Here is a 26,227-nt window from a genome sequence, read left to right on the forward strand (position 1 = left end):
AATTTATTATGTATTTTTCTACACAGAATTATGTCATCTGCAAATTATGAGTCTTATTTCCTCCTTTTTAATGTTGTCTTGCTTTATGACTCCTGTACCCCAGTACAGAATACTGTTGAACCAGTGAGAGGAAGCATCTTTATCTTGTTCCCCACCTCAGAATGAAAGCTTTTAATATTCCACTATTAAGTCTGTTTACTGCATGCTTTTTGTAGATACTCTATCAAAGAAAGAAAGTTCTCTTCTTTCCTAGTTACTTTATATCATGAGTTTTATCATGAATGAGTGTTGAATTTTATAAAATGCTTTTTTCTTTATTGAGATAATCATTTTCTTTTTTTTTTTCTGTTAATGGTATCATTTACATTACCTTTTAAAAATATTAAGCCAACTTTGTATTCCTGAAATAAATCTAACTTGATCCTGATGTATTAGTTTTGTTATATTGCTGGATTTGGTTTGCTAACATTTTATTAGGATTTTGCATTCTGCACCTGAGAAAGATTGGCCTGTAATTTTCATTTCCCATCATGTTTTTGTCAGTGTTTGATATCAAGATTATGTTGACCTCATAAATCAAGTTGGGAAGTATTTTCTTTTTGTATTCTTTGTAAAGACTTTGTGAAAGATTGGTGTGATACTTGTCAATTTTGTTCCTCAAAACTATCAGACATCAATTTACAAGGCCCTTTGTGGAACTTAATAGCACAAATGGTAATATCCATTACAGTTTTCTTATTTGGGCTTCATTTTTTAGAAAAACTACTTTTTCAGGTTGCAAAATACTGGGATATGGAAGTTCCTCCTTCCCGTAACACCTTTTCAATGTCCTTACCAAATAGTTCTCTATGCTGAAATAGGATTACAGTCAGTGACATCCGGGAACTCTTGCTGAATATGTAGGACTTAACCCTGTGATCATAATTATTTCAGGGACTTTTAGGAAAACATGTAATCCATACATACAATAAAAAATACATGAAGTAATATGAAGAAATACATGGAATTCAAGAATATTTTTCAAGATATTTCTCAAAAAAAAAAAAAAAAAAAGAGGTTAGAGTGGGAGAGAGCCAAAGCATAAGAGACTCTTAAAAACTGAGAACAAACTGAGGGTTGATGGGGGGGGGGGGGGGGGGGGGGGAGGGTGGGTGATGGGTATTGAGGAGGGCACCTTTTGGGATGAGCACTGGGTGTTGTATGGAAACCAATTTGACAATAAATTTCATATATTAAAAAAAAAAAGATATTTCTCAGATAACTAGAGAATAGATGGAAATAATCACACTTTGAGACACAAAAGTTGTTACTATCCATTTTCTGAAACTGGCTATAGAGAGGGAGAGGAGGAAATACACACACACATATATACACACATATACATTTGGGGCAGAGTAGTACCTTGATCCCACTTTATCACCAAAATCTTTTTAGAATTAGTCTACTAATTCTGTCTTCTCTTGCGTTAAGATCTTTTTCTTGGGGTGCCTGGGTGGCTCAGTCAGTTAAGCATCTGACTTTGGCTCATGGGTTTAAGCCCCGCATTGGGGTCTGCTGACAGCTTGGAGCCTGGAGCCTGCTTCAGATTCTATCTCCCTCTCTCTGCCCTTCCCCTGCTCATGCTCTGTCTCTGTCCCTCTGTCTCTCAAAAATAAATAAACACTAAAATATTTTTAAAAATAAAAAAATAAGATTTTTTTCTAAAAATTCTAATACCACAATTCTCAAATTTTTGGTCACAAGACCAAAATATGGTGAAATAAAGTGGCCTGTTCAGCGTATAACTATTGAGTAGCACAAATGCTTTTCCTTGAGACACCATTATACTTCAGTATACAGCAGATGTAAGGTATGTACCCTTCCCATTCTCTCACACAGAATTTGAATAGGACTGGTACTAAATGGTTACAATTCAATAAGATAACAATTTTCACATCTTTATCAAGGGAATTCTTAAGTGAAATTGGCACTTCCCACCCCCCACCCTCCCCACCTGGAGTGGTGAAGAATACAATGACCACAAATTCAGTATGGTGCTACTGCCTTGCTTCGTAGTTTTATTCCACCAGCAGGGCAAACAAGTGTTCACACGATGAAAAAGGCAAATGACCTTCCTGTAGTCTTATGAGAATAGTTTTGACCTCGCAGAACCCTTGCAAAGGTCTAAAGACCTCTAGCAGTCCTCTGATCACCCTGAGAACTGCTGTTGGAATCCGATAGCCAAATCACTCCTTTGAGTCTGCCCCGTGTAGACTTAGAATGTAAAACAAGGCTTTGATTCAGAAATTTTGGCTGATGTTCCGTAGAATGTGACTCCTCCAAGCATTTTCTGTTAAAATGCTTCTTGTCTGTAATACTGCAGCTTTGCCATAGTTAGCTTGAGTTAGTCTTGTATCGTTCTGTGTTTGGTTTGCATGCACGTCACTCTCCGAGTTTCACTCAGACTTAAGTACTGTCTAGATGGCAGGTATTGACCACATCTTTTGCTGCTCTCCCACTGCTTGATATTTGGAGCACACTGTCAACCTGCAGGGAAGAGACTTACTTCAGCCCTGCTCTGCAAGATGTCTGAGCATCTTGGCCACCACCTCCATGGGAATCTAAACGTGCCAGGCTCGCAGTGCCAAGATGCTGGAACACAGTAGAAAGAGTCAGAAGAGCCGGGCTACCCCATTTGCTAATCACATGACTGTGGAAGAGTCATTTGTTGTCCTGTAGCCTTAGTTTCATCATCTGGATCGTGGCGAGGACAGCCTGCTCAGGTGTAGAGTTACGAGTGAGGATAAACAAGATAGAGGCTGTGGAGGTGCTTTATAGACTGTGAAGTGTTACATGAATTTAAGTTTTTATTGACACAAGGGAAGGAATTTTAATTTACATAAACTTCTTAAAATACTAGTCCCATGCATAAATTATTCAAGCAGGCATTTTTAGATATTACCCTAAATGTATTAGTGTAATTAGACCATTTCTGAAAAGCCGACTACCTTGTATGCTTGTTTCTACCCAAAAAAGCCATATATATGGTATTATATATACAGGGTGTATGTGTGTGTGTGTGTATAGATACATATATATATATACACACACACACACACACACATATACACACATATAGGATATATATATATATATATATACACACACACATATAGGATATATATTTATATATATGGTGTGTGTGTATATATATGTGTGTATATATATGGTGTGTGTTTAATACCATATATATATATATATATATATATGGTATTAAATCAACTGCTAGCTATTTGTAAGGATGAAATTAGACCCATACCTGACATCAGTTACAAGAATAAACTCCAAATTATGTATCAGACCTAAGTATAAAATATGAAATCATACAAGTACTAAAAAATATATATAAAATTCTTTTGCATCTGAGTGGGAAAAGGCTTTCTAACTTTAACTCAATCCCTATGTAATAAGATAAAATTTTTAAATTCAGGGACATAAAACTGATTGAAGAAAAAACATGATGTCAAAAAGCGCCATAAGCAAATCCAAAAGGCAAATAAAATGTGGAGAGAAAATATTTGCAATTTATCACGGATAAAGGGCTAATATGCCTGAGACATGAAGAACTCTTAATTTTTTTATTTTTATTTTTTTAATTTTTTTTTCAACGTTTTTTATTTATTTTTGGGACAGAGAGAGACAGAGCATGAACGGGGGAGGGGCAGAGAGAGGGAGACACAGAATCGGAAACAGGCTCCAGGCTCCGAGCCATCAGCCCAGAGCCTGACGCGGGGCTCGAACTCACGGACCGCGAGATCGTGACCTGGCTGAAGTCGGACACTTAACTGACTGCGCCACCCAGGCGCCCTCTTTTAATTTTTTTAAATGTTTATTTATTTTTGAGAGAGAAACATAAAGTGAAAGCGGGGGTGGGGCGGGGGAGGTGGGCAGAGAGAGAGGGAGACCCAGAATCCAAAGCAGGCTCCAGGCTCTGAGCTGTCAGCACAGAGCCCGACGCGGGGCTTAAACTCACAAACTGTGAGATCGTGACCTGAGCCGAAGCCAGACCCTCAACCAACTGTGCCACCCAGGCGGCCCTATGTGAAAAACTCTTAAAATAGGTGTGAGAGAAGCAAAATCCCCCTAGACTATAAATAAATAGGCAAAAGGCATGAACAGACAAGTAAAAGAGAATGTAAAAATAGCCCTCAAACATATGTAAATATGTTTAACTTTGCTTAGAAAGAAACGCAAATCAAAACTACACTGAAATATTACTCCTTATTTGAATGAAAAAAAAATTGAAAAGCTTGACAGCACTTTGCTGCAGAGGTGATGGAGAAATAGGTGTCTTCATGTGCTGCTCCTGGGAGTGCAAAACAATACAACCTCTTAGTGAGGGACATTCGTAGTATTTAATAAAACTGTACACTCAAACTCAGCAATCACATTCCTAGGAACTTACCCTGAACATTCATAGCCGACAATACAAAAATAGTGTTCACACAGTTAGTCACTGTGGCATTATTTATAACTGCAAAGTATTGGAAACAAATGCCTGTACATAGGAAATTGGATGAATAAACTGTGGTACAACCACACAATGGAGTACTGTGCAATTATTTTGGAAAAACAATGAAGCTGATTTCCATGAACTGATACGGAGCAACTTCCAGGATGGTATGTGTCTCTTTTCACTAAAGAACCACGGGAAAGATAACCAGAAACAATCACAGTTTGTTACCTGCAGAGGGAGGTGGGGTGGGAATGAGATGGAAGGGACAAAGACTGAGCAACGCTTCTATAAGTGTACCTTTTTGTATGTTTTTCCTTTGAGATTTTTTGTTAATGTTTCACATTTGCAAAAAATAATATTTAATCAAAACGAGGAAAAAATTCTCAGACGGTTTTCTATCATCTTTAATGACACTGTGAGGCATGTTTTTGTGTTAAGGGTTGCCTTGTGATGACAGGGACTTCCTGTTATCCAAATCCCAAACTGGACCCCACGTTCGTTCTCTCTTCCCCAAGCAATCAGAAGCTTCTCATTTCTTCATCGCCTCTCTCACCCAACTAATCAAACCGTCCTGTACTAAAATACCCAACTGACGAGAGCAAGGAAGCTAAGTGATCCACAGTTTTTTGCCCCCCAAACATTACTGAGGAATTAACTGTAGAGGGGTGAAACCCTGGACCAAAAAGCATTATAAACATTCCTTTGCCCTTGCAGCCCTCTGCTGGTATAAATGAAATGTGGAGATTGACCATTCATTGCTTATCCTCTCTATTCTAGTTTTGTTGGGAGAGGAGCTTGAAAAGGTGTTATCCCTAGATCTCTGATCCAAACTTTTCTTTGCATATCTGGCAACCTCATCCACTCTGGGGTGTTTGGAAATGTTGGCAAGGAAAACGTTAAGACTTTTTCTTTGCCTTCCAATGACACCACTTCCTGTGTTCTTCCCCTGTCTAAACACTCCTTTATTTCTCTGCCTCCTCCTTACCTTCTCTCCCACTCCTTCCAAAGTTCTAGCCTCTGTAGGTGCTTCCCTTTAACATTTGTATGCTTCTGTCAGTTCTATGAGTGTCTCCCAAATGACTTATCTCTTCCAATGCTCCAGATCCATATTGGAAACGATTGGTACCAGGAACTCCACTTGATGCACTCTGGCATTAAAACCTCGGTCCTAATCTGAGTTCTTCATCTTCCTTTGGTTAAGACAAATGATCCAAAACCTGGAAATAAGGCCAAAGGATTATTGAGTGCCCTTTAAATGCCATATATCATATTAGAGTAGTGGTTCTCAAAGTGCGATCTTGGACCAGCAGCATCAGCATCACTGGGAACTTAATAGAAATACAAATTATTGGGTTCTGCTCAAGACCTACCAAGTCAAAAACCGTGGAGGTGAAGCCTGTGGTGAAGTCTGTGGTTTGACAAGTCGTCCAGGTGACGATGATCATCATTCAATTTAGAGAAATACGGAACTGGAACAGGGCCGGCAAGCCACGAGCCAAATCCAGCCCAGTGCCTGTTTTCTTAAAGTTTTATTGGAATATAGCTGCGTTATGGCATGTAGTTATATATCATTTATGGCTGCTTTCAACCCACAACAGCGGAATTGAGTGGTTGTCACAGACTTACATGTCCCTCATAACCTGAAAGACCTACTATCTGTCCCTTTACAGAAAAAAGATCATCACTGGTCTAAGGAAAGAAAATTTTATGTGACTTACTATTTATTATTGAGTTAGGCCCAGAGTCTGTGAAGTAAGGTATTCATTATAGAAGATTGATAAGCTAGGGGCTCCTGGGTCGCTCAGTCGGTTAAGCATCCGACTTTGGCTCAGGTCATGATCTCACCGTTTGGTTTGTGAGTTCAAACCCCACTTCGGGTGAGCTCAAGTCCCGCTCTGGGCTCCGCACTCTCTCTCCCTCTGTCTCTGCACCTCATGGGATTCTCTCTCTATCCCTCGCTTACTTGCATGCTCTCTCTCTCAAAAGTAAATAAATAAATAAGTAAATTCTTTTTAAAAGGTTGATAAGCTACAAGTGGATTTTGTCTGGTAGAGGTGAAAATGATTTCTCTCTGCTAGAGTTAATCACAAAGGCAACAATTTTATTGTACATTTAGTGATTTTAGCCAGTTTTGGGTCTAACCTAGAAACATATTCTAGCATTTTTTCCCTTTCACTGTTTACATATATACACACATATATTTTTTTAATTTGAGAGAGCGTGTGTGCACGAGTAGAGGAGAGGGGTGTAGGGAGATCACCAGGGATCATGACTTGAGCTGAAACTAAGAGTTTGACGCTCGACCCACTGAGCCATAGTTAGGTGCCCCTAACTGTATATTTTTTAACACTGTATACATATGTACATATATATATATATATATATACATATATGCACATACCAAGGCCTCGCATACCTTCCTCTTAAACAGTTAAATCTTTGAAGCATGCTTGTGTGAGAGTCATCTTTTTAACTCTTAACTCTTTTTAACTTTTTAACTCTGAAGTGTATACTTTGACACTTACAAGAGTTAATTACTCCTTAGGTTCTCTGTCTCTGTCAGTACCCTTCCTTCAGTCTCTTAGTTACATGGGCTTGAAACCCTAGCACCTGTTTCAATTCCTCCCTCCTCTTCAAACAAATCAGTCTCCATATCTCACTGGTTTTACCTCCCACAGCTTCTCTTCAAGCCAGCCCTTCTCCTTTGTGTCCATGACTACCGTCTGAGTTTAAGCCCCGGTGCCCTCTTTCCTGAACTTTTACAACAGCCCCTACATGGCTGTTTGTAACCTATCCAGTGTATATGAGGCTGCCAGAAAAACATCCCCAAGGAAGAGCTCTGGTCATTTCACTTCACTAACCCAAACCCCTTTGGTGGATCCTCAGTATTCAGCTAATAAAAGGAAAGCCCCAGTTCTTTAGCCTGATTTTTCAGGCCCTCCAAAATTTGACTCCAAGGTTGTCTTCCTTGACTAGTCTTTGTCCTTCCTCCCTTCCATTCTTTGTGCCTGTGTGCACTCCCTGTTTCTTCTTTCCCATTGCCTTTCTGCCTACAATACCTTCTGTCCTGTTTCTGCATGTCCAAATATAAGTATTCTTTTTTTTTTTTTTTAAGGTTTTGTTGTTTTGTTTTGTTTTGAGAGAGAGAGAGAGATAGAATCCCAAACAGTCTTCATGCCATCAGCGCAGATCCTGATGTGGAGCTCAGACTCACGAACTGAACTGTGAGATCATGACCTGAGCTGAAATCCAGAGTCGGTTGCTTAACCGACTGAGCCACCCAGGTGCCCCCCAAATGTAAGTATTCGTTTACCCCCAGCTTGAAGCTCCACCATGCTGACCCTTTCAGCTGCAAATTATTTCTCTCTGCTCTGAATTCCCAGAACATTTAATCTGTTTCTTTTTTTATGGCATATATCACTGTTTTATGACATGGTCCTTTATGGATGTTTCTGTGGCCTCATTGTGGGACTTCATCTATGATCCAACTTTGTATCCACATTATTGCCTAACTGTACTAATATAGATAATAGGGACAGTGAATGTTTTTGAGTAGGGGCTGCTGAACAATCAAAATCTCGACTGAAAAAAGTAGCACCACATTATTTTTTGAATGTCTAAAATCTCATCAAACTATACTTTCCCAACCAACTCTTTTGTGAATATTTCCTAATTCTTCATTTAAAAAATTAACTACTTAAAGGAGAAAAATGAATAGTCTTCAAAATTGAAATGAGGCTTTTTTCTCTTTGGTATATCTTTTCTCCATAAATAAAAATTTTCAGTTCAATGTGGCAAGTCTCAGCATTTAACTATTCAGTGTTGTTTATCCATGTACAAACATGACACTTTTCCATGTGGATGTGCCCATCAAATGGGCTCCCTAACACAAGCATTTGTTCACAAAACCCTAAACTCTTCAGTTGGCCTTTTACTAAGAAAACGTAAGTGATGCACACGTTTCCTTTTGTTTGCTTTTTTTTTTTTAACTGGGAGGGATATTAGTGCCTTAATCTAATTGATTCGGGCACCCCCCCAATCAATCAAGACAAAGTAAGTTATGGTACCTCTGCCGTCTCCTACCTAATGTCTTTCATTCTTATCATACTTTAAAACAGTGTGTCTCCATATGCATGGATTTCTCACCAGTATCCTCTGGAGAACGTGTTACAAAAGTATATTTCCAAGACCCACCCAAATTCAGAAATTTGGGGGTAGATGTCCAAGAATCTTTATTTTTAGTTAGCCTCCCAGATGACTCTTATGGATCCAAAGTTTGTGAATCACAGGCTAAATGATTATCCTCTTCTAAATTCAGAGAGAAGCAGAGACCCATTATAGCATTGCCCAAGTGCACCTTAAATAAACCAAGAGGGTTGAGAGAATCTGTCCATCTTCTTTCCTTGCTCAAAGTTTGTTTGTTTTTTTTTTAAGGTTTATTTACTTATTTTGAGAGAGAGGGAGAGAGAACAAGTGGGGGGAGGGGCAAAGAGAGAGAAAATCCCAAACAGGCTCTGCACTGTCAGTGCAGAACCTAATGAGGAGCTCAATCCCACCAACTGCAAGATCATGACCTGAGCCAAAATCGAGAGTCGGCCACTTAACCGGCTAAGCCACCCAGGTGCCCCTAAGTTGTTGTTTTTAAATATAACTTGCCCTAAATATTTTATTCTGAAAATGTTCAAACACACAGAAAAGTTGCATTAAAAAAAAAGGACAGGGGGCGCCTGGGTGGCTCAGTAGGTTGAGCATCCGACTTTGGCTCAGGTCATGATCTCAGTCTGTGAGTTCGAGCCCCACGTTGGGCTCTGTGCTGACAGCTCAGAGCCTGGAGCCTGCTTCGGATTCTGTGTCTCCCCCTCTCTCTGCCCCTCCCCCACTCATGCTCTGTCTCTCTCTCTGCAAAAATAAACTTAAAAAAAAAAAAAAAAAAGGACAGTGGACACCCATATACTACACTACTAACATGTTACTGCGGTGGCTTTATCACAAGTCTATCCTTTTATCCATCTCTCTGCTCATCAACCTGTCTTGGTTTTTTGGATGAATTTCAAAGTAAGTTTCAGACATGGATAGTGTGTAATTTGGGATGATGGTGAGTTGAAGAATAACAGGGCAGTGAGTCCTCGTAGTCCTGGTGAAAACACAGTGGCCTCGTTTGCTTGAACAGGATTGGTGGCTGCCTGGTCTCTGCAGGACATTTAGAATACATTTACGCAAAGACAGAAGGGTAGTTTTGGGCTGGCTGTACACAGCCCCCACAGAGTAGTATCTATTTGTCTCTATTCATTTGAATAGAAACTTTTGTTCTATAACAGGAAGAAGAAGGAGAGGTTTGGGGCCACAGAGAAGAGGAGAGATTAAATATGGAAGTAGATGACGGCAGTGGCCTCTCTCCTCTTCTATGTCTTTTAAGGCCCTAATGGAGTTAGAGGCAGAGGTTTGCTGGGTTCGTGGTTAGCAACAAAGGTTGTGAGTCAGACTGCGGAGACCTGCATTCCAGTTACCCCAGGCTGTTTGAGCTTGGATATATTCCGGTTCTTGGCCTCAGTTAGCTGGTCTGTAAAGTGAAAGTAATGATAGTACCTACATTATATTGTCGAGGAGAAAATATGTGTGCCTGACATGTAACTCAATCAACTTCAGTTGCTAAAATATAATTACATTCCTTGATGGGTTTCCTTAAATTTACACAAAATTAAAATATATGAGTGTTGGAGCTGGTGAACAAGGAAGAGACAAGTAATCTCAGTGATTTTGACAAGTAAGCCTAAAAGGAATTCAGAGAGATGCAGGAGGGAGCAATCCTGAAAGTCCTTTCAGACAATCCTTTGCGCTTAAAATGAAACCTAATTGCTTTCCTTGCTCCTCAAGGCCTCTACATTATGCGGCCTCTGCCTACATCTCCAGCTTTATCTCCTCTCCTCCTTTACTCGGTCCTTAGGACAAACTGTTCTCTTTGCAAGAAAAGTCTCCAGATGTGTACGAAGTTTGATAAATGGATAAGGCCTAGGGCGGCGGGGGCGGGGCTAGAGCGGGGGCGGGGGCGGGGCGGGGTGGGGCGGAAGCGGGGGCGGAGGCCCAGGAAGTGACGGCCCGGCCGGTGGTCCTTCTGGAGTCGGTGTAGTTCGCGGCGCCACCTGTGCGGCCTCCGCGTTCCTGGGCGATGGAGAATGGAGCGGTGTACGGCCCCACCACTGAGGAGAACCCGGGCCCTGCCAGGGGCGCCCGGAGCGGCCTGGCCGCCTACTTCTCTCTAGGCCGGCTTCGGTTGCATCGGCGCCTGTTCAAAGTCTTGCAGCTGGTAAGTCCGCGGCCGGGGTGGGCGAGCCTGGCCGGGGCAGAGGGGGTCTGGCCCCGGGGCCGCCGGCCTGCGGGCTTGGGAGGCTGCCGAGCTGCTTCTCCTCGACCTGGTTGTTCAGGAAGCGGCGGTTTCCACACCCCCAGTTCCTTCTCTTGTCTGCTGGAAAGGGGGGCGTTACCTCCTGCCGCCGGGCTGCCTCTCAGCCCCAGGGTCTCCCCGGCTGGGTCCCCGAGGACGACCTAGGGCCCCGGAGCGTGTTACGCGGGTCCAGGAAATGCGTCGGAAAACCCAAGTCAGCCGCTCAGACTTCTGTCCCTCCATCATCTGTTACGACCTTCGTCTCCTCTCCCAGCTGTTAACTCTGCAGTATCGTCCAAAATGCCTGTGTTTAGACTACGACGTGCTTTGTGTTTATCTTTCTCTGGTTCTTGCGGTTTTCCTGGTACGAGCCCATGGGGCAGTTTAATTTGTTGAACAAAGTCTTCCGTTACTCCTCACGGTATTGAGATGTGTGTATTCAGTAAATTGTCTCCCAGATGTCTTATATTGGCTGGAAAAGAATTACCTCTGAAGGAGCGGTATGTGTGTACGAATTACAAAGTGAAAGGGACAGCTTGTATTTGTGTGCAGGTAGCCAAGTAGGGCATGGTATACCTCTCCCTCAATTTTATTGAGTTTCCGTTTACTTTAGGCAGTAAACGCGCCTTAACCTAGTAGTGAAAATGTCAAAACACCTTTGAATTTTAATTCACATTACACACATGCTGACATCCCAAGTTCTGTTTTAACCAAGGTGACCATTTTCTGGAAGAGGAAAAATCAGACTGCCTAGAACGTTTGTAAGTTGGTTTTGTTTAATCATCTCAAGTAAAAATAGCCAGTTGGTTTCCTTAGGAAGAACTTAAGTTCTTAGAATTCCGATAACCAGAACTTAACATTCTTGGAACTCAGATGGCCTATTTTTATTAAAGAGAAAAATAGCTGTCAGAAAACCGGCACTACTTATGAATCATCAAAACGATCACATCTGGGAATAGTTTGGGAATCACTTGGAGGCAGGTGACAGTGTGGCCTGTGGAACCCAAGAGGGTCTGGCTCTCTCTCTTTCCAGCTTCACTTTGGGTAGTTCACACTGGAAACCTTTCAGTTCTTACCAGGCATCAGGGGTTCCCTCCAGCCATTGTTCCTTTGTTATCAGCTGTTCCTTCTGCCCAGAAGTGCTGCTTTCTGTTCTTTTGTCAGTTCGAACAGGACTTTTAGATGTCAGCTGTGTTCCTCTGCAGTAGAGCTGAAAATGTTTCTACATAAATAGTAGAACTCTGTAGAACAGAAAAGAATTAGTATTCATCTGAAATATTCTTGCTGCTCTAAGGACATCATCAGTATTGGTGTCCTGCCTCTTAAATCTCCTATTTTCAGTTCTGTTTTTTTCCTGTTTAATCAGAAATGGCACAGCTACAGTACAATTTCTCATTACCTTATTTATACTTTAATAAACTGTATTCCATACCCCTGGAAAAGAATACAACCAGAAATTTTGGTGATAGACTTTTTACTGGGTTGTGGAGAAGAGGAGCAGATGAATTTGCCTCGCAAAAGTTGGTAGACTATTCCTGCTTGTTCTCCATCATACCATAAGGAGAAGAGGGAAAGAATAAAAACTAATGTCTCTTTTTGAAATCCATTTACAGGCATATCTCAGGTACGGTGGGTTGGGTTCCACACTGCCGCAATAAAGGGAATATCGAGTCTAATGAATTTTTTGGTTTTCCAGTGCATATAAAAGTTATGCTTACACTATACTGTAGTCAGTGAAGTGTTCAATAGCGTTGTCTAAAAAATATGCATACCTCAATGTAAAATATTTTATCGCCAAAAAATTCTAACCATTATCTGAGCTTTCAGTGAGTTCACTGATCACCATAGCAAATATAATAATAATGAAAATGTTTGAAATATTGCAAGAATTACCACAGTGTGACACAGAGACCTGAAGTGAGCAAATGCTGTTGGAGAAATGGTACCAATAGACTTGCTTGACTCCTTGTTGTCACAAACGTTCAAGTTGAAAAGTGCAGTATCTGCAAAGTGCAGTAAAATGAGGTATGCATTTCTTTCTTTATGGGGAACTTGTAATGTTATAAGAATACTTTCTCTTTTTTAAAAAATGTTTATTTGTTTTTGAGAGTGAGTGTGTGAGCTGGGAGGGGCAGAGAGAGAGGGGGACAGAGGATCTGAAGTGGGCTCTGTGCTGACAGCAGCGACCCTGATGCAGGGCTAGAACTCACGAACCACGAGATCATGACCTGAGCTTAAGTCAGACGCTCAACCGACTGAGCCTCCCAGGTGCCCCAAGAATGCTTTCTTTAAAACAGATTTTAAAAAATATTTCATTATTGCTTTCCATTTTGATTGTTGTCTTTTAGTTCCTGCTTTGTTTCAATAATGTCCTTAATCTTTTCACAACAGTATATTGTAGGAGTTATGCAGAAAGTGCCAAGGAAGTTATATATGAAATAAAACTGTCATCCAGCTTGGGCAACAGGCAAAAGCCACATTCTGCCTTTAGGTTGTTTTACTTTAGATAACTTTTTATTTATTTTATTATTTTTTTAAAGTTTGTTTATTTTGAGAGAGAGCATGGAAGCCGGGAAAGAGAGCGAGAGAATCCCAAGTAGGCTCTGCACTGTCAATGCAGAGCCCGACTCAGGGCTCAATCTCATGAACCACAAGATCATGACCTGAGCTGAAATCAAGAGTCAGGCACTTAACTGACTGAGCCACCCAGGCGCCCCTAGATAACTTTTTTTTTTTTTTTTTTAATTAAGTAGCTTTGCAGAGCTCCAATAAGGAAACTACTGTAATGGAGAACCCCATAATTGGGAGAGGAGGTACTTTAACAAGGGAACTGGAAGTCATGTGACATTTTATCCAAAATGTGGTGCATTTCTGTGTTTGTGTGTGTTATTCCAGACCCCCAAATCTTACCAGATTCTGAAAACCCCAAAAGAGAAAGGAATCTTACTCTAAAACTTAAAAATCAGACTCTGCATACTTAGGACATTCCTAGACTTAAAGGAGACTGAATTAGCTTTCCCCCGAGGTTCTTTTCACTGTGTTAGATTTTTACAAATCTCCGGCTCTGGGGGGTGCTGGTACAGAGCTGAACGCCAAAGGGGTACAAGGGGAGCCTACAAACGGAAGGAGAGGTCAAAGATAAAGGAGCATGACTAGCTCTTGAGTTAGATACTTTTGGAATTACATAGCTGTGTCTGCTACCATTCCTTTAAAACTTTTATTTTGTCAAAGGCTTGTCCAGAATATAAGCATCCCTTACCTACCAACTGCCCTTCCAGAGCTAAAGAAGAAATAAAGACTCAGCTGGGAATGCAGTGTAAGGAGTCATTGCAGTCCTAAATTTATGCAGTTTATTTATCCGTGTATTTTATCCTTAGATTGGTCCTTATGCTAGTGTGTGTGTGTGGGGGGGAGTTGTTATTGTTGAGGGAGTTTGTTTTTGTCGTAAGGGGAACATTGCCATTGGCCACCTGATTCCTTGCTAGTAAGCTGGTGCAGTGATCTAAATCTGTGCAATATTCTCTCTGCAACAAGCTGGCAGTGTGTGCATGGTACCAGTTGAATGTCCTGATGGCTGCACAGTACTGTGATTATAATGATTCTTCAAGCGAGCGGTTTGCTTTAGAATTCACCAGTGATTTCAATTTATCAAATTATAAAATGAAGTTATACTCTGTAGGTCCCAAGAAACAAATCACCTAGAAGCAGTTTATCTTATAATGGTGTCCTTTTCACCATTAAATGTGAAAATTGATCTGTACTAAATTGAAATGCTATATTTTTACCTTGAGGAAGATCCATAATGTCAGCACATTATATCTTTGAACCTTTGTGAGAATCAATATTTACCTAAGGCAAGGGAGGCTTAGCCGAACTTCAGGCTGACAGATTTGTTTACTTGGATCTTACATATGACTACAGGTTTTTTTTTTTTTTTTAAAACGTTTATTTTATTTTTGAGACAGAGAGAGACAAAGCATGAACAGGGGAGGGCCAGAGAGAGGGAGACACAGAATGCGAAACAGGCTCCAGGCTCCAGGCTCCGAGCTGTCAGCACAGAGCCCGACGCGGGGCTCGAACTCACGGACCGCAAGATCATGATCTGAGCCGAAGTCGGACGCTCAACCGGTTGAGCCACCCAGGCGCCCCTGACTACAGGTTTTTAGTAGCAAGGTCATTAATTCATGAATTAATATAATTTTGTAGTTGGAGCCTTATAATGAATGCTGAACATTAAAATGTTCTCTTTAGGGTGCGTGGGTGGCTCAGCCCGTTGGGCGTCTGATTCTTGGTTTTGGCTCAGGTCGTGATCCCAGGGTCATGAGATCAAGCCCCCCCCCCCGCCCCCCCATCGGGTTCCATGATGAGCATGGAACCTGCTTGAGATTGTTTCTCTCTCCCTCTGCTCCCCTCCCCTGCTCATGCTCTTTCTCTCTCTCTCTCTCCAAAAAAAAAATTTTTTAAGTTCTTTTTATGAGAAATGCTTTAGTTGTAGACTGTTAAAGACAAATGGTAGAGACTTAGTGTTTAATAACGACTGTTCATTTTAAGGAAGACTGAAGTTTCAGAAAGGGTAGTGAAACTGAAACGGAGAGAGACATAGGGTAGTCATTATTTGAATGTTTAAATCACCAGAACTGTGAGTAAGCCATGTCTTAGTCACTAAGATTTCCCAAATGTGTTGACCCTAGCACGTTGGTTTTAATGTAACATTTAACAGCAAAAGGGGAAATGCACAGAGCTCTGATTGTAACTTCGAAAATCCAGTCTTATAGGGGAAGCCTACACAGATATACATAGTTGTCAAATGAACCTAATAAGCAGTTTTTATGCGGCCGGGGGAGGGGGGGGGGGTGGGGTGGGGAGAAAGCACAGAGTGGAGTCAGGAGACCTGGGTTTTTGGCTGTGCCTGGCCAGCGTGGGACCAGGCCTGTCCAAGATTCATTCCATCACCTGTAGACACAAGGGTAGGAGACTGTGCCCTCCAAGAGGCTCCCAGCTCCAAAAGCTTGACAATGCCCATAGTTCTATTTGGGAAAATTTTATGTTATTAGAAGAAGCGGCACTGGGCATACTGTTGTTAGGTACTTAGTATTCATTAAGCAATATTTAATGTGAGGTCTTCATGTTACTGAGAGTAAAACTTTACCAGAAAATAATAATTGAGCCTTTCAACTTTTTTTTTTTAAATTTTTTAAATTTATTTTTCAGACAGAGAGAGACAGAGCATGAGCAGGGGACAGGCAGAGAGAGAGGGAGACACAGAATCCGAAGCAGGCTCCAGGCTCTGAGCTGTCAGCACAGAGCCCGACGCGGGGCCCGAACTCACAAACCACGAGATCATGACTTGAGCCTAAGTTGGACGCTCAACCGACTGAGCCATCCAGGCGCCCCTTTCAACTTACTTTTAACATTCATCATTCTTTCCTTACCCAGTTCAGTGACCTTACCTCTTTTCTTATCCCTAACCACTTTGGTATTTAATGCTGGGGACTACACATTTCTTGAAATTATTACTTCTCTTAACTTTCACATTAAAAAAAAATTTTTTTTTACAAAGTGTTTGTTTACCAAAAAATATACATAAATTAGAAAATACGATTAAAATAAAATAAGCACCACTTTACTACCACCCCCTTCACTTTGATTAATGATTTGGAGTATGTTTACTTGCTTTTTTTTTTTAAGTTATATATATATATATATATATATATATATATTTACGTTATATATATATTTTAAGTTATATATATGTTTATATATATTATATATATAATAAAAAAATATATAATATATATTATTTATTATATATATATAATAAATATATATATATATATCTTTATGTTTATTTATTTATTTATTTTGAGAGAGAGTACGTGTGTGTGAGGTTGGAAGAGGGGCAGAGAGAGGGGGAGAAAAAGAATCCCAAACAGGCCGTCAGCGCAGAACTGGATGCGGAGCTTGCAAGCAGAGGCAGGAAGGGCAGAGAGAAGGAGAGAGAGGGAGAATCCCAAGCAGGCTCTGCACTGTCAGCACAGAGCCGGATATGAGGTTCATGAGATCATGATGTGAGCTGAAATCAAGAGTTAAATGCTTAACCCACTGAGCCACCCAGCTGCACCTGTTTACTTGCTTATTAAGGAGTTTTCCTAAGAAGTGTTATACTTCCTGTGACTTGTTTGTCAGGTGCTAGTTTCTCTTTTCCTTCCTACTCCTGAACTGTGATACTCTTTCACGCCCCACCCAGTCCTCTGTGCCTCCTGCCTTGTAACCAGCTAAACCAGGCGGGCAGTCCCTGTTGCTTTCATCCAGAATCCATACTCCCTGGCCAGATCATCACATAACCTAACCCCTGGCTCCTTAAACATTTTTATCATCACTCCCCACCCAGTTAGGTCAGTTGTCCTATTATTTCTGCGGGGCTTACCATGCAAATTCTTGCCTTCATGAATCTGTTCTTTTCTGTCCCCCACCTGGAATGTCCTCTGTCTGTCTAGATCGTATGTGTCTCTTGGCCCTGCTTTGAGTCTCACCTTTCCACTTACCCTTCTCTAGCCACTATTAGGTGGATCCAAGCATTCTCCTGAGATTTCCCGAATTTACAGATAATGGATGTTCAGTTATGAGGTGTATTGTTTTCTTATGCACTGATCTTGCTGCTCTGTCCTTGTGTTCCTATACATACTACAGTGTTGGATCAATAATACTCAAATACACTTTTTGAAAAAGTTTTTTAAAATTGAGATATAATTGACATGTATCAGTTTCCGGTGTATAACATAAAGGTACTGTATAGTGCTGTCGGAGATTATATATAGGAAGGTTAGGGGCATCGGACAGAGATGGGGAGTCAGGAGTAAACTTCATACTGAATATAGTTTGTAGTGCCGATCTCTTGGCCTTTAACTGGGAGTAGGAACTAGTAAATGCCCAAACTTGGTATTGTACCCCTTTAGTCTCTCAGGGTGTCCGTGCAGAATCTGCCTTTTAATACCCATCTGAGGCTTAAGGTCAGTGAGAATGACTCCTGTTAATAAGTTTGGAACAGGATTGGGGCACCTGGGTGGCTCAGTCGGTTGGGCTTCCGACTTCAGCTCAGGTCACGGTCTCACAGTTCATGGGTTTGAGCCCCTCATCGGGCTCTGTGCTGACAGCTCAGAGCCTAGAGCCTGTTTCAGATTCTGTATCTCTCTCTCTCTGCCCCTCCCCGACTCGCGCTCTGTCTCAAAAATAAATAAACATTAAAAAAAAATAAAAATAAATAAAAAAAAATAAGTTTGGAACAGGACTTGTAATGAAGACACTGATTGCTGCTACCTGAGCTAGATCCTGCCAGTGTCTTGCAAAGAATAGACAAGCAGTCTGTATGTCTCTAGAAAATATTTTACTGTCGTATAGGCTACACAGATAGGGGTGTTCCTGATAATCTAATTTATTGTAATAAGAATGGCTCACGATCAACTCTTCTCAGACCCCAGTTAGAGTTTTAGGCTGAGATCTTCTCACAGTTAATTGACTTGTGTACACCTGAGGTATATTTTGCAAATTTCTCATAGAGAAACTGCGAAAAGTTGGATAAGATTTAACATAGAGGCAAGAATAAAGCAAATGGAATATTAGACATTTAGTATTTTGTTATACTGGAGTCGTGTACAAACTCATCCTGTAATTATAATTTCAGGAGATTGGGGAAGTACCTTTACACAATGGCTTTCTGGGATTCGTCTTGCTGTGTCACTTTGTATCCCGGGTGCAATGATTGGGAGTGCCTTACCTGACCTCTCTCTGAATGAAGTTGTTTGGGATATGCTGGACTATTTTATGACTCACTAACTTGTAGGAAATCCTAGCAGTAAGATCTGTGTTTATCCTTACATACATTCTTTTCAGAATTTCGTTGGAGGGGAGAAATCCCTTAGAGGCCTTCATACCAATGTAGGTTTGACCTTTTCCTTTTTAACTTTTTTCTTTTGAAATAATTAGATTCACAGGAACTTGTGAAGCAAAATGTACAGGGAGGGCCTCTGTACTCTGTGTGTGTGGGTGTGTGTGTGTGTGTGTACATTTCTCTGCAGTTTTATCACATGTGTAGCTTCCTAGAGTTGCTACCACAACTGCTCCAGAACCCGTCCTATCACCATAGGGTTCCCTCATGCCACCCCTTTACAGCCACACCTTTCCCCTCTCCCCTGGCCACCACTAATGAGCTTTCCAGCTTTGTAATTTGTTATTTGAAGAAGGCTATGTAAGTGGAACCATGTAGTAGGTAACCCTTGAGTTTTGGAATTTTTTCCACTTTGCATAATTTGCAGATCATCTAACTTGTGTATGTGAAGTTTGTTCCTTTTTATTGCTCAGCAGTATTCCATGTTATGGGTGTACCACAGTTTGCTTCATGGTGAAAGGACATCTGGATGGTTTCCGGTTTCCAGAACTATTATGAATAAAACTGTTATGAACATCCATGTATTGTTTTTTGCCTAAGCGTGAGTTTTCATTTCTCCTGGAGAAGGTAGGAATGCAGTTGCTGGGTCATATGGCAGTCGCCTGTTTAGTTTTTAAGAGACTGGTCAGCTGTTTTCCAGAGTGGCTGTGCCATTGACTTCTTCTTGATGACAGTATGTTGTAGGTCAGCATTTTTATACTATGCAGTGACATGTATCTGCTTCTTTTGGTAGCACTCTTGGTGCCATTAATATATCTGGTTGCTTCTTTTTTTTTTTTTTTTTATTTTTTATTTTTTTTTATTTTTTTTTTTTTATTTTTTTTTTTTAATGTTTTTATTTATTTTTCAGACAGAGAGAGACAGAGCATGAACGGGGGAGGGGCAGAGAGAGAGGGAGACACAGAATCGGAAACAGGCTCCAGGCTCCGAGCCATCAGCCCAGAGCCCGACGCGGGGCTCGAACTCACGGACCGCGAGATCGTGACCTGAGCTGAAGTCGGACGCTTAACCGACTGAGCCACCCAGGCGCCCCTATCTGGTTGCTTCTGGCCCGAGGGGCAAAATGGCATTTCCCGATAGGCTTTGGTTTAGGTCACCAGTCATCTTGATGGTCTTAATGCTCAAAGGAAACTCCCCTCGCTTTCACAAAACCCACACAAACCTGCCCAAGTGAACCTCTCTTCTTTGTCTTCTTTCTGTTTCCAGAGGAGAGTTAGCCCCAAACCTGAGCCCCAAATCCTACCTATAGAGAGCTGCTTTTCTTCCTCGTCTTGAGACCCACCCGTCTTACTGGTTTCTGCCTTTTTAAGCATGCTCAGTTCTCTCTCATCTTGAAATTCCCATTCCTTTGACCTTGTCCACTACTCCCCTGTCTGGCCAGTCTTTCCAAAGTACAGCTTGTGACTGTGCTGGCTCTATCTCACCGCTTTGTCCTCCTCTCACTTCTCACTGTGCAGTGCTGTAATCTTAGCCTCCCTGCCTGACCACGCTGCCATGGGCTTGCTGATGTCACCAGCAGCCGCCTGTAGCCCAGTATGATGTAAGTGTTTCAGTGTCGTTCTTACCTGACCTCTAAGGAGCATTCATTATTCTTGATTACTTTCTCTTGGTAGAAATCCTTTTTTCTTGTTCTGCTATCCGCTTGGAATGCTGTTCCTGATTGTCCTTTGCTGGTGTCTCCGCCTCTGCCTATCCCTTAAATCGTGGGGTTGCTCAGAGTTCTGCACTAAGCTAGCTTTCCTCCTTCTGGGGGATCTCACTGGCTGATGCCCACGTCTTCGTCTCCACCTGCGACCTCTCCCCTGGGCTGTAGACCTGAGTACCCTTTTGCCTCCTAGGTACCTTCCTTAGGGCACAGCATTCTGACCCACGCCCCTGTCTGGCACTCTTGAGCACACTTGAGGCCCCTCTTGCGTGCTTTTTTTTTTTTTAAACTAATTAATTAATTTTTAAAATTCACATTTCAAGTGAGCATATGACTTCAGGCCCTCTTGAACACTCTCGCCTCTGCCATCAGTCGACTTGTGTTATTCGCAATACTGCTAATTACGCTTTCTATCGCCAGACATTTAACTAAATATCACACAGACTAAAATTGAGTGTGGAAAGGAGTTGTTTCCTGTGAAAACGAAGTTGTATGCTTTGGCAAGTCCGAAAAATAAATTACTAAAGTATTTGCTGTGGAATTAAGTTAGAGCGAGGCGCCTGTTGTGGAAGGCTAGTAAAACTCGTCCAAATCTAGAAGGATTCTGCACTCTGCTTCTCAGGTGTCCAAGGCCTTGCTCCACTTCACCTAACCATTGGTCTGGAAGTGGTAGTTACAGATGAAGAAAGTGATGAGTGCAGAAAACATGATGTGGAGTTGCAGTCAGTAGGCTCAAACTCCAAGAAAAGCCCAATTTCAAAAGATTGGTGAATAAATGTGCTTTTTCGTTTTAAGTTAAAGCGTTCAAGTATGTTATCTTATTTCCTACTCTATTTATTTGTCTGTCTATTTATTTATTTATTTATTTATTTATTTATTATTTTTTAAAGTTTTTTTTAAATGTTTATCCATTTTTGAGAGACAGAGACAGAGTGCAAGTTGGGGAGGGGCAGAGAGAGAGGGAGACACAGAATCCGAAGCAGGCTCCAGGCTCTGAGCTGTCAGCACAGAGCCTGACGCAGGGCTCGAACCCACAAGCTGTGAGATCATGACCTGAGCTGAAGTCGGGCACTCAGCCAACTGAGCCACCCGGGCACCCCATTTATTTATTTATTTATTTGTTTGTTTGTTTGTTTGTTTGTTTGTTTATTTTAAAAAAAATTTTTTAACGTTTATTTTTGAGACAGAGAGAGACAGAGCATAAACGGGGGAGGGGCAGAGAGAGGGAGACAGAATCTGAAACAGGCTCCGGGCCCTGAGCGGTCAGCACAGAGCCCGACGCGGGGCTCAAACTCACGGACCGCGAGATCGTGACCTGAGCCGAAGTCGGCCACTTAACCGACTGAGCCACCCAGGCGCCCCTTATTTATTTATTTTTAATGTTTATTTATTTTTGAGACAGAGAGAAAGACAGAGTATGAGTGGGGGAGGGGCAGAGAGAGAGGGAGACACAGAATCTGAAACAGGCTCCGGGCCCTGAGCTGTCAGCACAGAGCCTGACGGCGGGGCTCGAACCCACAAACCATGAGATCATGACCTGAGCCCAAGATGGATGCTTAACCAACTGAGCCACCCAGGCGCCCCTTTCCTACTCTGTTTAAATGTGTCCTGATAAGGGCTTCTACTGCGTCTTGCAATGATATCAGACTACTTGCAATGATTTCCATTACTACTACCCGGTCACTGTCTTGCCCTGATTTCCTACATCACCTTCCCAACTGGATGTCCATCCCAGGATCTGCCCTTTCCCCAGTCCCTTCTCCATGTTGTAGCCAGCAAGAACTACTAAAAGCATAGACCTGATTGTGCTGCCCATTTGCGTGAAAATCCTTAAAATCCGATTTTTAATAATAAGAGAGGACATTTAGATCTAGCCTCTGCTCACCTCCCTAGTCTGGTTTAATCATTTTTGTGCTGCGGTCCCCTTCCTTCACACTGGATAGTTGAACCATGCGGACTCAACTCACTGCATGGTTCAGTGGGGCGGGGGGATATATGTATGCATTGGGGTGGGAGGGGTACCAAGCGCTTGCACCTCCAGGTCTTTCTGTGGACTGCTTCTCTGCCTCGAGCTTCTTTCCCTGTCTTTTACCCCCGAGGCTGACCCTCCTGTCCTTCGGGAACCCTCTCCTGACCCCCCCGAGTGGAGGGCCTCTCCTGTGTGCTTTTATAGCAACACGCTGTGTTTTGCCCATTCTGGCCTTTAGCACTTGGTAGTTAATTATTTGCGTACTTGGATTCCCTTCAAGGCAACCGGACTGTAAGTTCTGTGTGGATCAGCTGCATTTAGTAATCGTGTTTGCCCTGGTCTCCACTTCACAGATAGTTGTGTGGACCAGTATGTTTTCTGAATACTGTAGGCTTCTCCGGAAAACACTTAAGTGAAATGTTCTGTTTCTTTTGTAGTTGCTGTCTCTGCTGGCCTTCGTCTGCGAGGAAGTCGTGTCACAATGCACTTTGTGTGGAGGACTTTACTTTTTTGAATTTGTGAGCTGCAGTGCCTTTCTCCTGAGTCTCCTCATTCTGATTGTGTACTGCACTCCAGTTTATGACAGAGTCGATGCTGTCAAAGTCAAGTCATCGGTAAGCATGAAGACCTGTCATCCCTCTATGAAGAACATAGCTGTTTGGAGTCCTGTGCTGTTTTATTGTTCAAACTAGGGATGCTTGCAACACTCAGGAGCAGAAGACACTATCCATTGTTCCAGTTCTGCCCTTCGGCAACTCCATTTTCCCTGCCAGATGGTGGGGGAGACGGGGAAAATGGAATGAGAAGGAGGACGGACCCGGCCGGGAGTTTACAGTTATGGGTGGTTTCCCCTAACTCCCGTGAGGTATTTTTTAAAAACTAGGATTTTTGCCACTTTTGATTTCTCACATTTCAGGGTGTCGCTCGTGGGCTCTACAGTTTCTCATTGTGCACCTGTCCTGTGCCAGGCATTACGCTGGATGCTAGAGAGAGTGATGAACTAATGTGACGTATTTCTGGAACTTTTAAAATGAAACACCACACAGGGGTGCCTAGTCGGTTAAGCATCCGACCCTTGATTTCAGCTCAGGTCGTGATCTCAGGGTCACGAGGTCGAGCCCCACGTCAGGCTCCCTACTGAGCACGGAGCCGGCTTGGGATTCTCTGGCTCTGTCTCCCGGGCCCTCTCCCGCCATGTGTGTGTGCATGCTCTCAAAAAAAAATAGTAGTAAAAAAATGTTTTAAAATGTGACGCCACATAATCCTACCTGTGGTTTTGACTTTTATTACAAAGAAATTTATCCATAAGTGGATTAAGGAGGCATTTGTGGAATTCATTGTTCAGAAATTTCCCTTTTAATGAAAGTGCACATTGGAAATTTTATTTTCACAAAATCAGTGATACATAACTTTCTAAATCCGGTCTGCTAGTGCATGTTTTTATTTGAGTATAGTGTGGATTTGTGAGATGACACATGAGACGATTCACACACTGCACTTAAGGAAGGAAGGAAGAATTGAGCATTTTACTTCTTCAGTAGTATTGGAGTGGAACAGTAGTGGTTTGTGAAGAATTGTACATGTCAGGGTCGACATATGTAAGAATTCACATCTCTGAGGGAAAAGATAAAACTCAGGGTAAATTTTTAACTACTAAGGATAAGGGATAGGGGCACCTGGCTGGCTCAGTCAGTAGAGTGTGTGACTCTTGATCTCGAGTTTGTGGGTTCAGGCCCTACACTGAGAGTAGAGATTACTTTAAAAAAAACAAAACAAAACGGTGTAACAAGATAAATACAAAGCAGTAAAATTCTGTTATTGTTTTGAATTAATGAGAAGTAAACATTGGGTCATATATTAGTATACACCTAAGATACTTATTTTTATCTGTACACCCTTTTGTACTACCCTTTATAATTTTGTGCTGTAAGATCTGTTACCTTCTTTTAAAAGAATTATTTTAAGGTTAAAAATTAAACAAAAAATTGATACCACAATAGTTAAAAAAGTAACTTTGAAAAAAACAAAACCAAACAGGTAGAGTCTGAATCCCATCCATCAAGTCTTTGATGAGCACATACGTGCGGATCTTGGTGTGGCCAGTGTATGACTGTTCCATTACCTTCCTTGGTAACAGCTGCTGTCAGCACAGACTCGTGTCAGATCCTGTATATACTGTGACTTAGAATCCTCATGTTGTAATGCTCCATTTTTCCATTGAGGAAACTTAGATTCAGGGTGGTTATGTAACTTGTCCAAAGTTACACAGCTAGGGTAAAAATAAACCGAGATTGCAACCCAGAAAAACCCTCCACACGCTGGATTCCGTTCTGTGGCCACCGCTGAATCCTGTTGGAACCAGTGCCCTAGCCAACTTTAGATGCTGTCATGGCCGATATCAGCCCCCCGTTATCTAGATCTGTATATAATGATGACAGTAACAGAGCCTATTTATTGTATGGAATACGCATATTAAGATGAGGATACAGAGAATATCTTCGAGCTTTTGGCAATCATATTTGTAATCTCTAAGTCCTTCCTTTCTGCAGACAGGTATGTGGTAAGATTTGGGGGCAAGTGAAAAGTTAACTTGTGTCTGAGCTGATTGATTTTTAGTTCCAGTGTATGAGTTTATATTGTAAACATTTAAGATTGAAGTGATTTTTTTCAGTTTTTACTCTCTCCACAGCAAAACAGTATCACTGTCCGTACGAATATTTTTAGAAATGTTTAAACTTTAGTGCTGCATCTGTAGTGTTTAAGAACCTTGATCTTTTTGGGGCGCCTGGGTGGCGCAGTTGGTTAAGCGTCCGACTTCAGCCAGGTCACGATCTCGCGGTCCGTGAGTTTGAGCCCCGCGTCAGGCTCTGGGCTGATGGCTCGGAGCCTGGAGCCTGTTTCCGATTCTGTGTCTCCCTCTCTCTCTGCCCCTCCCCCGTTCATGCTCTGTCTCTCTCTGTCCCAAAAAAACAAACAAACAAAAAAAAACGTTGAAAAAAAAGAACCTTGATCTTTTTGACAAGAAACAATATTACAGTATTTTCCAGTTTAATGGTCTATAACTAAACAAGATGTAAAACATTTATGACATCTTGAGCATTTAAGTTATTTTAGAGTAAGTGCTGATCTTAAAATGCTGGGGGGTAGGACAAGGAATAAATCAGTCATTTCATCCTAAAACAGCCTTTGTAGATATTTTACAAAAAAACTGTAAATATTTTATTTCTTTTGGGTGTTTCGTGTCTATTCATAGATGATGATTAAGAGTTACAGTCATATATGTTGTACTTTTCACCTAACACTGTAAGGATTCCATGTTTGTTTGAAAGGTTTAAAAATCACTTTTACTCCTGACCTGTTAACGGACTCAAATACTTTTTTAATGTTAGAGGTTTTCTGTTTTGAGTGTGTGATGGGTGGTGATGGTGGTAGTGTCTAGGGAGGACCAATAAGCTTTTTGAAGGGAGAATCGTTTCTATTCCATGCTATTGTGGCTCACATTCTGTCAAGAGTAATAGTAGCCAAAAGTTGTGGGACACTTACTGTGTGCCTGATACTGGTGGTCTAAGCATTTTCCACAGATTAACTCAAATCTTTAGAATCACTTATGAAGAGGATACTGTTCTTGTTCCCATTTTGCAGATGGAGAAACTAAGGCACGCAGGTAATTAAGTAACAAATTCAAAGTTATACAGCAGGAAGTAGTGTAACTGGGATTTGAACTCAGGTGGTCTGGTTCCAGAGCCCATATTTATCGAACAGTAAATTATTCTGTCTCAAAATGGTTGTCC

General features: G+C 41.6%; 1 protein-coding gene across 1 annotated transcript in view; it reads left to right on the top strand.

Moving 5' to 3' along the window:
- Nucleotides 1–10,571: 10,571 nt before the first annotated feature.
- Nucleotides 10,572–26,227, top strand: part of CMTM6 (CKLF like MARVEL transmembrane domain containing 6) — a 29,348-nt gene continuing 13,692 nt past the window's right edge. The window contains exons 1-2 of the mRNA XM_058729637.1: nucleotides 10,572–10,799; nucleotides 22,874–23,050. Coding sequence (XP_058585620.1) covers nucleotides 10,662–10,799; nucleotides 22,874–23,050 — 315 coding nt within the window. The 5' untranslated portion in view covers nucleotides 10,572–10,661. The remainder of the gene's footprint in view (nucleotides 10,800–22,873; nucleotides 23,051–26,227) is intronic.

Source organism: Neofelis nebulosa, chromosome 5, assembly GCF_028018385.1.
Source record: "Neofelis nebulosa isolate mNeoNeb1 chromosome 5, mNeoNeb1.pri, whole genome shotgun sequence".
NCBI classification, from domain to species: domain Eukaryota; kingdom Metazoa; phylum Chordata; class Mammalia; order Carnivora; family Felidae; genus Neofelis; species Neofelis nebulosa.